The 13,846-nt window shown below is 35.8% G+C and overlaps 1 protein-coding gene across 1 annotated transcript; it reads right to left on the bottom strand.

Annotated features, from left to right (window-relative positions):
• Positions 1-1,433: 1,433 nt before the first annotated feature.
• LOC144436279 (arylsulfatase B-like) lies at positions 1,434-12,387 on the bottom strand. The gene is made up of 7 exons (XM_078125026.1): positions 12,109-12,387; positions 10,179-10,365; positions 7,134-7,315; positions 5,308-5,518; positions 4,359-4,608; positions 3,161-3,327; positions 1,434-2,312 (listed from the first exon to the last, which is right to left on the bottom strand). Exons 1-7 carry the CDS (start codon positions 12,376-12,378, stop codon positions 2,053-2,055), a joined length of 1,527 nt encoding a protein of 508 aa, XP_077981152.1. The 5' UTR covers positions 12,379-12,387; the 3' UTR covers positions 1,434-2,052.
• Positions 12,388-13,846: the final 1,459 nt, after the last annotated feature.

Raw genomic sequence — 13,846 nt, 5'->3', positions numbered from 1 at the left:
CATTGAAGCTACTTTGCCAAAGCTAATTTTCCCCTCTGAGTAATTCATGCAAATTAAACAGTATATATATGCAATGAATGAAGTATTTATGAAAACAGTCAATTTTGTATGCAAATTCATCAATTCTGCATGCAAATTCATCAATTCTGCATGCAAATTCATCAATTCTGCATGCAAATTCATCAATTCTGCATGCAAATTCATCAATTCTGCATGCAAATTCATTCATCAGTCATTTTTACTTCCATGAATATTTTGCATCATTTGTTTATTCTTTCCTGTATTTTAAGATACCAAGATATGTGCCAATTTTTTCTTATATTGTCATGAGTTTTATTGCCAATGATGATTTAAATGGCCAGTGCTTACATGCATAAATTAATACAACAACAGTATACTCTGTTTATATGGAAATACAATAGTAGCATATCTATTATAGTTTTAACTTAAATTGCCACAAATATCAACCAGAGAAAATTGAAAAAAAATAAACATCCCATATTATGAAGAAATCGTTAAAGCTGTAATTATAATAAGTTTAAAAAGGAAAATAAATAATGACACATAATTATTTTCTCTTCTGCTTAGTTTCGTTGCCAAAGGCATGGAAGCACATTGTGTGTGTGTGTGTGTGTGTGTGTGTGCCTATTGTATGTAATAATAATTATTATTATTTATTTATAAAGCGTCAGTATCCACAAAAAAATGTGATCAAAGACGCTGTAAGCAATTCATACAATACAAATATCACTTAGACTAAAAGTGGTGAGTGCAGCACGTAGCGCGACTCGTTGCAGCTATGTGACTTCTATGGAAGTGCGTGTGTGGGGGGGGGGTGTGCAATCTTCATATAATGTGTAAATGCATATGTGAACATGTTAGTGCCATCAGTCTGCAAACTTTGTTGTGATGAACAATTATATATCCTCAACATTAGTGGATAAACAAGGGAACGTCGTATATCAGTACAAATCCCCCCCCCCCCCCGGGTTCTGTTCTGTACTCACCATCTGAGATGTAGAGTCTCCGCATACGGTGATGCCTACCCGAAAGCCTTGCTGGAGGGCTACAATTTTTGACCCATTAACTTAAATGCGAGTAATCCCACACGCCACAGTCCTTTGTATCTGATCGATAAAACCCGCAATTTGGCTACTGAAAGAGTATACTTTCGTTCTGCCAAAGATCTGAAGAGTCGTCCGAGCCGCCGTGGTTGCTTACGTCATAATGCGCCCACAGTGACGAATCTTTTAGTTTGCTCTCGTTTTTATAGCTAGGCTACCAACATGTGTGTGTGACTATCCCTGTTTGTTTTACACCCCATCACATTCCTCTATTTTTGCCATTTTTAGCACAACTAAACTGATAAGGTTCAGTAGTGCTATAGGCATGGCAAAGTGGCTGTGTGTGTGTGTGTGTGTGTGTGTGTGTGTGTGTGTGTGTGTGTGTGTGTGTGTAAACAACTTAAAGTCAAAAACCGCCAGACCGATTGCCATGATATGTGGTGGGTGTATTACCTTGCTTCCTGGGTGTCTAGTTGAGAAATTGTTCAAATCAACATGATCATAATATCGATGTGTGATTTTGGTCAAAAATGTGATTTTGGTCAAAAACGTAAAAACTACTATGCAGATCAGTCTGAAATTTGGTGGGAACATTCTTTGGGTGTTTAGATAAAGAATGGCATGTTTCTAGAAGTGTTATTCTGCAGATTTTCTTCAAACTATTTTGACACAGTTGGCCCTAGCAACCATGACCACGCCCATAGCAACAGCCAAACGGTGGTGTATTTCACAAAGGTAACAGCGATTAATAAATAGCCAAATGAATAAACATTCATAAAATGTATGCAAATATACCTAGCAACAAGACCACGCCCATAGCAACAGACAAATGATCACGTATATTGCAAATATAACAACAGGGTTGGATAGGCAACTGGATAATCATTCAGCAAATGAACACCTATACCTAGCATGGATCAGCATGTGGATAAAAATTTTTAAAAAACTGTACACAGTTGTGCAACAACGCCATTGGCGCTATTTTTAATTATTCCCATGGTGTCCATGCCATTGATTGGAGAGGAGTTGTTACACTATGATTCCTAACAATAGGGGCCGGTAAAACAGCAGTAGTGGTATTGTGGTATTTCAGTCTTTCCAACATTCTGTATACAATATCTGGTCTACTAAAGGCTAAATCGTTACTTTCCAGCGGGTCTTCGACAATATTGAACAATAGAATAGATCCTGGTGGACCCTGGATCCGTTCGTCTCCGATCTCTGGGGGCATGGTCCATGTAGAATCACCTAAACAGCAAAATACAGATAGAAACATGGCGTATACAATGATGATAAAAGTTATAACTCTAACACTAGATACCGATGCTATTACTTTTCTCTTATTATCTGACAGGATCTAGGACACTTTCAAACATATCGCCATAAACCATTCCAGTATTCATTGCCTTATACCTTGCTAACCATTTAGTGTATTCCCATTAAAGCTATTCTACTGTTTCACATGATATTTAATAGGACAACATAAAACTTCTGATTTGTGGTTTCTTCATAGTACACTTTTGAAGATTTTATTTATGTTTATCATTTGTAAGAGGATATATCTCCATGGTTTAACGATCTTTTACAAATGGTGACTGATTGAGTTCGTTATGTTTGCCTTGTATCTGTACGTACCCTTAAAGGGAGATAATGAATATATCTCTCATGTGTCTCGTCTCGTCTCGTCTCGTCTCGTCTCGTCGTCCCGTCCCATCGATACCCCATCCCATCCCATCCCAGCATCCCGTCTCGCCTCGTCCCATCCCATCCCATCCCATCCCAGCATCCTCTCTCGTCTCGTCCCATCCCATCCCGTCCCATTTCATCTCATCATATCTTCAGTACTGTACCATTTCCTTCCCTTCCAGCACAATGTGTCTACAATACATCACTCTCTTGGGGTGGTAATAGTGTTACAACTTTTTTTCAAAATTTACCAATATTCTCCACCGGTCTAATAATCTAAGTGGAAGTGTGACACGGGGGACTAGATTTTCACTCGATGGCATCAAAAGTCAAAACATATAAAAACTATCTTAGTGCAATGTTAACTTTGTTTCTTTTAAAAGAAAAAGTGATAAAATTCTCTGTATTACCTTTTGCCCCTGTAATCACTTTCCAATTACCCATGCGAATTGCTGCATGAAGATGGGGGTCAAATGTTGTGTATGTCGTATAAGGGTATTCTTTCGGTATATGTAATAAATCTTTCATTGGGTCAATGTTGTGTACTATTTCAATCCTAGGAGAAGGTTTTCCAGCACTGCAAAGACAAGCGAAGGAAGGAAGGAATTAAATAAATTACTTACATCTTGAGAATATGCTAATTTCCTTGCTCCGCAATGACCGTTGTAAATGTCAAGGAAGAATAAATTAAATTGTTTTATAGCTGGCAGTCGTTATCATATATAGTAAATACATGGTCTCTGAATGGCTCCGAGTCGTCTTTCCTCACTTCAGCGATAAACTATAGCGCCCCCTGCGATCGGCCTATGCAACGATAGTTGCAAGTTTTGATCAGATGCATCAATAGTGTTGCCAACTTCGAATGTAATGCGCGGTGTGGATATATATTGTGTATGAATGTCAAACCCCAATGGTTGAATGCCTTGTTTAGCAGTGACGTCACACGTAAACCAACGTCAATTCCTTGTAATCACTACCGCCTCATTTCTACAACTCTGGCACACAATTTGTTTCATATCCATCCAAATTTTAACCCGTTGAATCCTTTAAATCTTACTAGTCAACGGATTTAAATCAGAAACTGACCCTATTATCCTACTTGCTGTCGTGCATTCAGCTTTCCTATGACCTTGGATACTAATTAACTCTATCAACAACACAATGCTATCAATGAATTTAAGAGTAAAATTTTATGAAAACTAATTGCGAGGAAATGTACCACCATTGATGTCTTCTTCATGCTAAGATGTACAATCGCAACTATCGTTACTAGAATAAGATGACAATAGTTGCCAGGGAACACTGGCAAATGTAAGTAGAATCACGTGACAAGGTATGCAAATTAGCGCTGAAACCAATCATTATTAAGATAGCTAATACTCATAAATTAATATTGGTTGGATGGATGGGTGGATGGATGGATGGATGTATACTAGATAGACAGACAGACAGACAGACAGACAGACAGACAGACAGACAGACAGACAGACAGACAGACAGACAGACAGACAGACAGACAGATAGATAGATAGATAGATAGATAGATAGATAGATAGATAGATAGATAGATAGATAGATAGATAGATAGATAGATAGATAGATAGATACCTTATTGTTTCCCATTGGTTGAATGAATCCAATGGTTTAGTATTGTTCACGTTTCCCCCAGCCAGGTGCACAAACGTTGCCAACCAATCACCAACGTACAGAAGTTCTTTATTCATAGTACCCCGTACATGTGGTTTTAAAAATGGACTGTCCACACAAGCTGCACCTCTTACTCCTCCTTCGTAAAGAGTTCCCTTTTGTCCTCTGAGTGGCCAGTTGCTTGCTCCATACCCGAGGGAACCACCATTGTCTGTGTGGATGGATGGGTTGAAGCATGTGGTTTAATAGGACGGTGTTGGTGTGGGTAGGTAACGGATGGATTAAAGGTAGTCCGGGAGAAAAATGGGCAACACGTTAGTCGTTATACAACCAAGACAAAAGCAATTGTAATATACAATATACAAGTACAAATGTACATCAACAATGCCGTCTTTATGGTTACTCTTGCACATCTGCATCTTTCGGACTGTCAAAATTTGATGTTTCCAAGTACATGCAGTAACAATGAGACTATGTAGATGGTCATGTGTATTGTACCAGGACAGTCATCCCATGAACACTCTGGAGTAAGCAATTCATCCCGATGAGTCAAGTTCCTCAGGAATCTCGTTGGTCTTGTTGCCAGGGTGACACACCGACACACACACACACACATACATACATACATACATACATACATACATACATACATACATACATACATACATACATACATACATACACACACACACACTCTGTGTGTGTGTCTCTGTGTCTGTCTCTTTGTCTGTGTGTCTCTCTGTGTCTGTCTATGTGTGTGTCTGTCTCTGTCTCTCTGTCTCTGTCTCTCTCTCTCTCTCTCTCTCTCTCTCTCTCTCTCTCTCTCTCTCTCTCTCTCTCTCTCTCTCTCTCTCTCTCTCTCTCTCTCTCTCTCTCTCTCTCAGCATACTTTAATACCATTTCAACCTACCTGTTGAGAATACAATAACGCTGTTGTCAAGCAAACCTTTCTCTCTTAACGTGTTTGTAACGTTACCAATGGCGTGATCCATACACGTGGTCATAGCGGCATAGATTCGTCGATTATCATCATTGATTTTGTTTCGATACATATCTTCGTATTCCCTCGGTACCTCTAAAGGAGCATGTACCGCTTGAAATGATAAAAACAGGAACAGGGGCTACATGAAATAAAAAGGAAGAATAGAATACCTTTTAATTAAAGAATCCACCTAATATTACACCAGTTAGTAGTCAGGGCAATTTCAAGTACGTGTACGTGTGAACACATCCTAGAGTTGTCTTTCCAACATAAATACCTATTTGCTATCCATAAGCTTATAGCCACGTTAATACGACAGTGATATTCTAGATCTTCGACAGATTACTAGTACTTCACTCTCATACATCAAGCTTATGACAGAGGGCTAAGCTTACTTGTATTCTTTTTCTATATAATTATACAACAGCTGCCACAATCTTCAATTTCATACTCGGGAATTAAACCCAGGAATAATTTATATATACTGAGATTCGGTCAATTGGATCACTTCCGAGTTTTCAAAAAATAAGTTAACAGTTATTTTTAATATGTATACAGGCATTGTACTGTACAATTTTTGCATTGCTCTGTTTTTCGGTAATTTGGAAATTAGAATTTGTAAATTTGCATGTGTGCTCAGATTTAGTATTACTGTTTGTTTGCTTAACCATCGCTTACCCTTGCATGCAGTTTGTATGGCTATATCTATTCAATTCTATTGTGTGCACGCCTACACGAGCGTCTATCTGTCTGTGTGTGTGTGTGTGTGTGTGTACGTGTGAATGTATGTGTGTTTACTGTATTTCTTGGTCTCGTTTACCATGTTTATACTGTAATGTATCCATTGATATTTTTATTATAACGGTGAAAATACAGTATTATTAACCCAAAGCATAGCGTGCTCTATTCCACCCCCCCCATCCCACCCCCACCCCCACACACACACCATACAGCAGAGGAGCACCGTGATCCTCACTAGGCAAGATGTCTACGTGGAACTTAAAATAATGACAGTTTATGAGATAGCTAATGACTCTAATGTAATACCACTAAATATGTAAACTGTAATGAACATTCCACTTGATTATTGGTAGCCAGTTGCCGACGGGCGGCGAGAGAGAGAGAGAGAGAGAGAGAGAGAGAGAGAGAGAGAGAGAGAGAGAGAGAGAGAGAGAGAGAGAGAGAGAGAGAGAGAGAGAGAGAGAGAGAGAGAGAGAGAGAGAGAGAGAGAGAGAGAGAGAGAGAGAGCGAGCGACGAAAAATGGATGTTACGGACACCAAAACGTACTTGTTTTCAATGGCACTTACTACATTAGCTACTCTACATATACAGTGGTTGCTCAAATGATCAAATCTTTACTTTTGGTACGTGGGTCTATTCTGAAGGAAAACAGTCTAGTTTGATCGATCGACAGCAACATTTTAATGCGGTTAAGTAGTATAGATGGTACTTAAGAGTTATCCAGCTTATTATGGTAACAGCTTGAGATTAAATTTGTTGACATGTGGGTCCTGAGTTGAAACATAATGGAAACTACAGGTAGGAACGTACGGATGGCGTTCTAATATCTACTTACCCATAAGGATCGCATTCTCACGAATATCTACTTAAATACTATGTTCAGTACTCCTTCTATTTTGTAGCATCCAGAAATAAAATTCACACTGGTTCGTTGTCATATGTCATCACTGTGTGACGTCATCGGAAGTGTGTAACACGTAAGATAGTTGAGTAGTTTTCACAAGGTACTAACCGTTTTACTGTCATGATTTCGTATAATTTCTTGTGCCTTCTGCGCATACAGAATGGTGGAGTATTGACCTTGGTACTGTGGTCCAACCATTTCGTCGTTATCTCGTAGATCCCAACACTCGGATTTGCCACCAAAGCAGCTTCTAGTGTGATTATAGTACTTTCCTCCGGCTAGATAAAAACCTATAGTTGTTGTAAAGTGTTAGAATACTACGATATGGTCTTCAGTTTAAACTTGGTGATTTGACGTCAGATATCGAATTAATTTACTGTTTATGGTTTTCGGTGATTAGACTCGTTGAAATTAGATAAAGTTACTTTAACATGTTTAACAAGACCTGATACATCTAGTACTACAAAGAATAATATAATTTCCGAGCCTGTTCAATCATGGCTTCAATTCTGCACAATGAGCTCCCTTACAGCATTCGCTCGGAAAGTTGTTATAATAGTTGACGTATGTACTAAATTAAGTGTTTGAATGTACTAAATTAAGTGTTTGATTGTACTAAATTAAGTGTTTGATTGTACCAAATTAAGTGTTTGATTGTACCAAATTAAGTGTTTGATTGTACCAAATTAAGTGTTTGATTGTACCAAATTAAGTGTTTGATTGTACCAAATTAAGTGTTTGATTGTACCAAATTAAGTGTTTGATTGTACTAAATTAAGTGTTTGATTGTACTAAATTAAGTGTTTGATTGTACCAAATTAAGTGTTTGATTGTACTAAATTAAGTGTTTGATTGTACCAAATTAAGTGTTTGATTGTACCAAATTAAGTGTTTGATTGTACTAAATTAAGTGTTTGATTGTACTAAATTAAGTGTTTGATTGTACCAAATTAAGTGTTTGATTGTACCAAATTAAGTGTTTGATTGTACCAAATTAAGTGTTTGATTGTACCAAATTAAGTGTTTGATTGTACCAAATTAAGTGTTTGATTGTACTAAATTAAGTGTTTGATTGTACCAAATTAAGTGTTTGATTGTAACAAATTAAGTGTTTGAATGTAACAAATTAAGTGTTTGATTGTACTAAATTAAGTGTTTGATTGTACTAAATTAAGTGTTTGATTGTACCAAATTAAGTGTTTGATTGTACTAAATTAAGTGTTTGATTGTACTAAATTAAGTGTTTGATTGTACCAAATTAAGTGTTTGATTGTAACAAATTAAGTGTTTGATTGTACCAAATTAAGTGTTTGATTGTACCAAATTAAGTGTTTGATTGTACTAAATGAAGTGTTTGAATGTACTAAATTAAGTGTTTGATTGTAACAAATTAAGTGTTTGATTGTACCAAATTAAGTGTTTGATTGTAACAAATTAAGTGTTTGATTGTAACAAATTAAGTGTTTGATTGTACTAAATTAAGTGTTTGATTGTACTAAATTAAGTGTTTGATTGTACTAAATTAAGTGTTTGATTGTAACAAATTAAGTGTTTGATTGTACCAAATTAAGTGTTTGATTGTACTAAATGAAGTGTTTGAATGTACTAAATTAAGTGTTTGATTGTAACAAATTAAGTGTTTGATTGTACCAAATTAAGTGTTTGATTGTAACAAATTAAGTGTTTGATTGTAACAAATTAAGTGTTTGATTGTACTAAATTAAGTGTTTGATTGTACTAAATTAAGTGTTTGATTGTACTAAATTAAGTGTTTGATTGTAACAAATTAAGTGTTTGATTGTAACAAATTAAGTGTTTGATTGTACTAAATGAAGTGTTTGAATGTACTAAATTAAGTGTTTGATTGTAACAAATTAAGTGTTTGATTGTACCAAATTAAGTGTTTGATTGTAACAAATTAAGTGTTTGATTGTACTAAATTAAGTGTTTGAATGTACTAAATTAAGTGTTTGATTGTAACAAATTAAGTGTTTGATTGTAACAAATTAAGTGTTTGATTGTACTAAATTAAGTGTTTGATTGTAACAAATTAAGTGTTTGATTGTACCAAATTAAGTGTTTGATGTAGTTGTTATGTGGTTTTTAATTGTGATGCGTAATTTGCATAAATAACGATGTTTGCTTATTAGGCAATGCCTTTAGAATGAAAGTTTTAAATTTCAGATAATTTAGTATATGTATTGATAGTAAATAACTGCATGTATCATTTAAAGTTCGTTAATTTATATAATGGTTCATTTGCATGATTAATAATTTTTTCTATAATTAGGCAATATCTAAAGTATACAACGTTCAAATTTCATATAGATTCATATGATTAATTTCCAATTAAGGGGTGCATCATGTATAATATCTATAGCTCTGCATGTTGCATTCCAATAATGTGTGTAGGAACATAAATCTATGGTTTGCCCTTAGGGCATTAAGTTTACATCTGGTTTTATTAATGTAATTTCATTTAATTGTTATTGTCATTTCAGCTTCGTAAACTTTGCAATATAAAAGTTAGTGAATGTTATTTCAGTTACAGCTACAAGGAATTTATAATGAAGACTCGGGGAATTAAAATGTGATGTCTTTAATTTGTTTTGCTTGTAAAGTACAACACACACACACACACACACACACACACACACACACACACACACACACACTTTCTGTCATAAGGCATTAACTAAATTGTAATAGATTGGAAAAACGATTTGTTCAGTATGAAATAAAAATTAATATATTATATTGTGTACATAAAATGGAGCCATAGATTGTATTAAATTGAGATGATAAATGAACGAATGTACCACTAGTATAGGACTTTACTACCAAAGCAGCTTATATCTTTACGTATACTGTATCAGCTTGCATCAAGTTTCACCACGTTTCCATAGCTACGCTGTAAGTCATTTAATTAGATCGCGTTAGCAGCTAGCCGCTGTACAAAATGACATGAAAAATCCAAATGATTATATTTTCACTGTCGAGCGAGAACATTTGAACTAATACATGTATATTATTTATATGCTGACAGATGTCTCTGATAACGCTATACGTGATTTTGTAGGAGATTCATCCTTAAAATGATATAAATCGACAGCCCAAAACTACTCAGAAATGTGTTGTTTTTTTAAAACGTACCAAAGAATGTATCAAATCCTCGATGATTTGGTGTACATTCCCACTTATAAAAACCAAGATGCCATTTTCCAACCATATGGGTGGCATAACCACTTTCTTTCATCTTTTGAGGAAGAAGTACTTCGTCCAATGGGAGACATCTAGTTTCTCCAGCCGTCAGGACGAAATGTTGCATTCCAGTGCTAATCTATGAAAACAGACAGTTATTCAGAATCATGCCACTGAAATCATAATTTTAGATGCATAATGTGGAATCATTATTGTACTGTAGAACTTTAAAAAATGTTAATTTGAAATTTCCATTTTTACCGTGTAATCGATTTTACCATTTTGACAGTTATGAGTATTTGTACGGAATGAAAGAAATTCGGTTTCGACGTGAAATAAAGTCAGTCTTCACTGAGACCACTAACGAACAGACTAGATCTTCAGGACGATTAATCTTCACGAATCCAACAGATCGTTTTATTTTTTCCGTCAAGAAAAGACGAACCTGTATTAACTCTTCATAGAACGGACATGGTGTTACAGCAGAGATAAAGTAGAAAAGGGTAAGCAGTAAATAACGAAAATAGAATGGACATGGTGTACTCACAGTAGAGAAAGAGTAGAAACGGGTAAGCAGTAAATAACGAAAATAGGAATTTACTTGAGCTCTGACAACCGATGGTGGAATTAACAAAAAGTAAGATTTTGAAATCATAACATTTGAACACATCCTAGCTAGAAATCTCAAACAAAAATGGTGTTACAAAATATAATGTTAGAATATCATATCTTATATTTAATTTATGAGAAATCTAAAATTCATAACGATTATATTTCAACAGGTCTTTCAAAAGTATTTAAAATTGATGTTATTTATTGGACGACTACGGACTATCATTGTAAATGTTAAAATGCTAAGTAAGGAGATGACATATTGTTGACATGATGCAACGGTTGTTTTTGTTTGATGTATGCCGCGCGCGCATAATGTTGCAGCGTGTGACAACCGGCGAAAAACACCCGTGCCTTTGCTTGCTCGTGGTAAGCAGGAATGAGACAAGTTTCACACAAAGACTACAATATAAATTAGTGCCGGAAAATTATCAAAGCATAAACACCACAGGATCCAGGATCCCATAACTCTGTTTACTGATAGAATACTACATGTTATAACAATCGAATACGACTGTTAGTGTTATATTACAATTAAATGGATGATAAAAACATCACCTGAACCTACAGTATAGCTACCCTAATGTGTTGTATCTATTACTGTTTTTACCTAATTTTTTCATTACATAAAATCCTTCCTTAACTCACTTCATTCAAGCAAATGCACCGGTGTTTTTCATGGGTTCTATCAATTATAATCAACGGTGGCTATATTTGGTGTAATTGGCTACCATTGACACGCAGTGGCTCAAGAACAGCAAAACAAAGAAATCTTATTTATGTAACTTCGCTACAATATCAGAATTATCTTCTAATATCATAATCATAAAATTCAAAACAAATTATGTCTCACAGATGATTTAAATATAGTATTTGAAAAGTTGAGGAGAGGGGCCTTATTTTGTGTATATGTATTTGGGTTTAATTTAACTTTACACACAATAAATAGAAACAAAATGTTGAATGTGTAACAACAATTTGATTTCAAAAGTTGTTCATGATTTCCATTATTTTCTCAAACTCCATGATATTTTAACATCAGTCTTGCCTACATCAATTGTGCTTTTTGTGTCTATCATATGATGGATGAGATACGCTCATACAAAATGTTCATTTCTGATAAGATTAGATTCCTAATCTAATAAACGTAATATAAAGTAATGCAGTCGTTGTAATTCGAGCAAAATAACTTCAGTGAATAACTTGGAGATCGAAACTGAGAACCCCCCCATTTCTCCGGGCGAAAACATTCAACATCATGAACTATTACCTGGTTCCGCCCAGTCATCAGTACTGATCTCGTTGGTGTACACAGCGGTGTCACGTAGTAATTTTCGAGTTTGACTCCCTCGGCTGCAAGTTTGTCAATATTCGGTGTTTGTATAATAGAGTCGTGGTATCCAACATCGTGCCAGCCAAGATCATCAGCAAGAATGAAAATGATATGAGGTTTTGTCTGCCCTAAGCTCGGAGAAACTAAGCATAGAAAGAAAGCAAAACTGGATGCGAAGTATAAAAAACTCGGAGCTTGCGAATGCATGTTGAATGTAGACCAGAAACTACTAAGCTATATGGCTGATGGTGGCAACCGCGGTGGACGCTGGGTAATAATAAATCAAGCTGACAACAGTAACTCCGTCGTCTGCTCGATATAGTCTTTATGCAATGCAAAATTGATCCACACAACACGACAGCGTTAAAGATGTATTGTGCCAGCTGCTACAGTGAAATCACGTAAGATTTTGAGGCACGCAGAGCTGGTTTCAAGTCTCGTAAACGACAACAAATAATTAAAAAGATGACGTAAACATTTAGAGGACACGGGGATTAAATTTTATTCACCAATGTGTTACCGAAATCGTGGAGAAGCCAAACTAGATTATTTATCTGCAAACGCCCAGCACTGTACAGTGCCCACGATATTACAGTCTTCTCATACCAAACTCAAAGCCCAGAATGAGAAAATATATTGATGGGAGCATGTGTTGCACATGTGCAAGGTGACTGAAATGCAGTGGCCTGTTGCTCAAAATGACTTGGTGATTTGTGAGCACGTCCTCAGCCCAATTGGTCAATTTCTGATCACACACAGGTGTCTATTCAAAAATCACAATCTTTTAAATTCTTTCAGTAGTGTGATGTTTCAGCTCTTGCATGGGGATATCCTGCTGCTTTTAACTATATTTAATAGCTCGAGAAAATTATCTTTAATAAAGTTTTAAACGGGCGATTGATGTGGTGTAAGCTGCGTAGTTGGTGCAATGTCTCCACTATAGCTCGACTCGAGTTGCGCAAACAATGACTTTCTTACAAGGTATATCCTAACTCACCAAGTCTCCAACAAGTTGGTGCCCAATGTATGTATGTATGTATGTATGTATGTATGTATGTATGTATGTATGTATGTATGTATGTATGTATGTATGTATGTATGTATGTATGTATGTGTGTGTGTATGTATGTATGTATGTATGTATGTATGTATGTATGTATGTATAACGCGTATGTATGTCTTTTGTTAAGGTCAAGAGTTTTAAAGCAAATGGGAATTCTTATACCCAATACATCTGTCGGTCAGCTGAGAAATCATAGCATTTGTACGAAAGCCGTAGAGGGACTTCTTACTTCTGACTTCCGACTTCTTACTTCTGACTTCCGACTTCCGACTTCCGACTTCTGATGTATGTGTGTGTATGTGTGTATGCATGTATGCGTGTATGTATGTATGTATGTATGTATGTATGTATGTATGTATGTATGTATGTATGTGTTATTATATTGAAAGTTACGATACGGCAGGTAGTAGTATATAGGGGGAGGGGGCGTTAGTAGGCCTCTATAGCTATATAGCGTTTTGAAATAGGTTAAAAGTTATATCAGTAATGTTAATGTGATAATGCGTTACCAGCAACAACACACACTGGCATATGCGTCAAAAGAAATACAAAAAATACAGCTCGAGTGTCATATTCCGATTTGATATTTTATTTTCATTCTAATATTAATTG

The sequence above is a fragment of the Glandiceps talaboti genome, chromosome 6 (genome assembly GCF_964340395.1).
Source record: "Glandiceps talaboti chromosome 6, keGlaTala1.1, whole genome shotgun sequence".
Classification (NCBI taxonomy): Eukaryota; Metazoa; Hemichordata; class Enteropneusta; family Spengelidae; genus Glandiceps; species Glandiceps talaboti.
Note: the sequence above shows the minus strand (reverse complement) of the source record. Positions and strands in the feature narration are given on the sequence as shown.

Excerpts from the sequence above, each read along its gene's own strand:
- LOC144436279 (XM_078125026.1), bottom strand. The coding sequence starts at position 12,378 with ATGCATTCGCAAGCTCCGAGTTTTTTATACTTCGCATCCAGTTTTGCT. Across the intron at positions 5,519-7,133 it reads GAAATCATGACAGTAAAACG|CCCCTGTTCCTGTTTTTATC; the intron begins GTTAGTACCTTG and ends TATTTCATGTAG. Across the intron at positions 4,609-5,307 it reads CGTTATTGTATTCTCAACAG|ACAATGGTGGTTCCCTCGGG; the intron begins GTAGGTTGAAAT and ends CCATCCACACAG.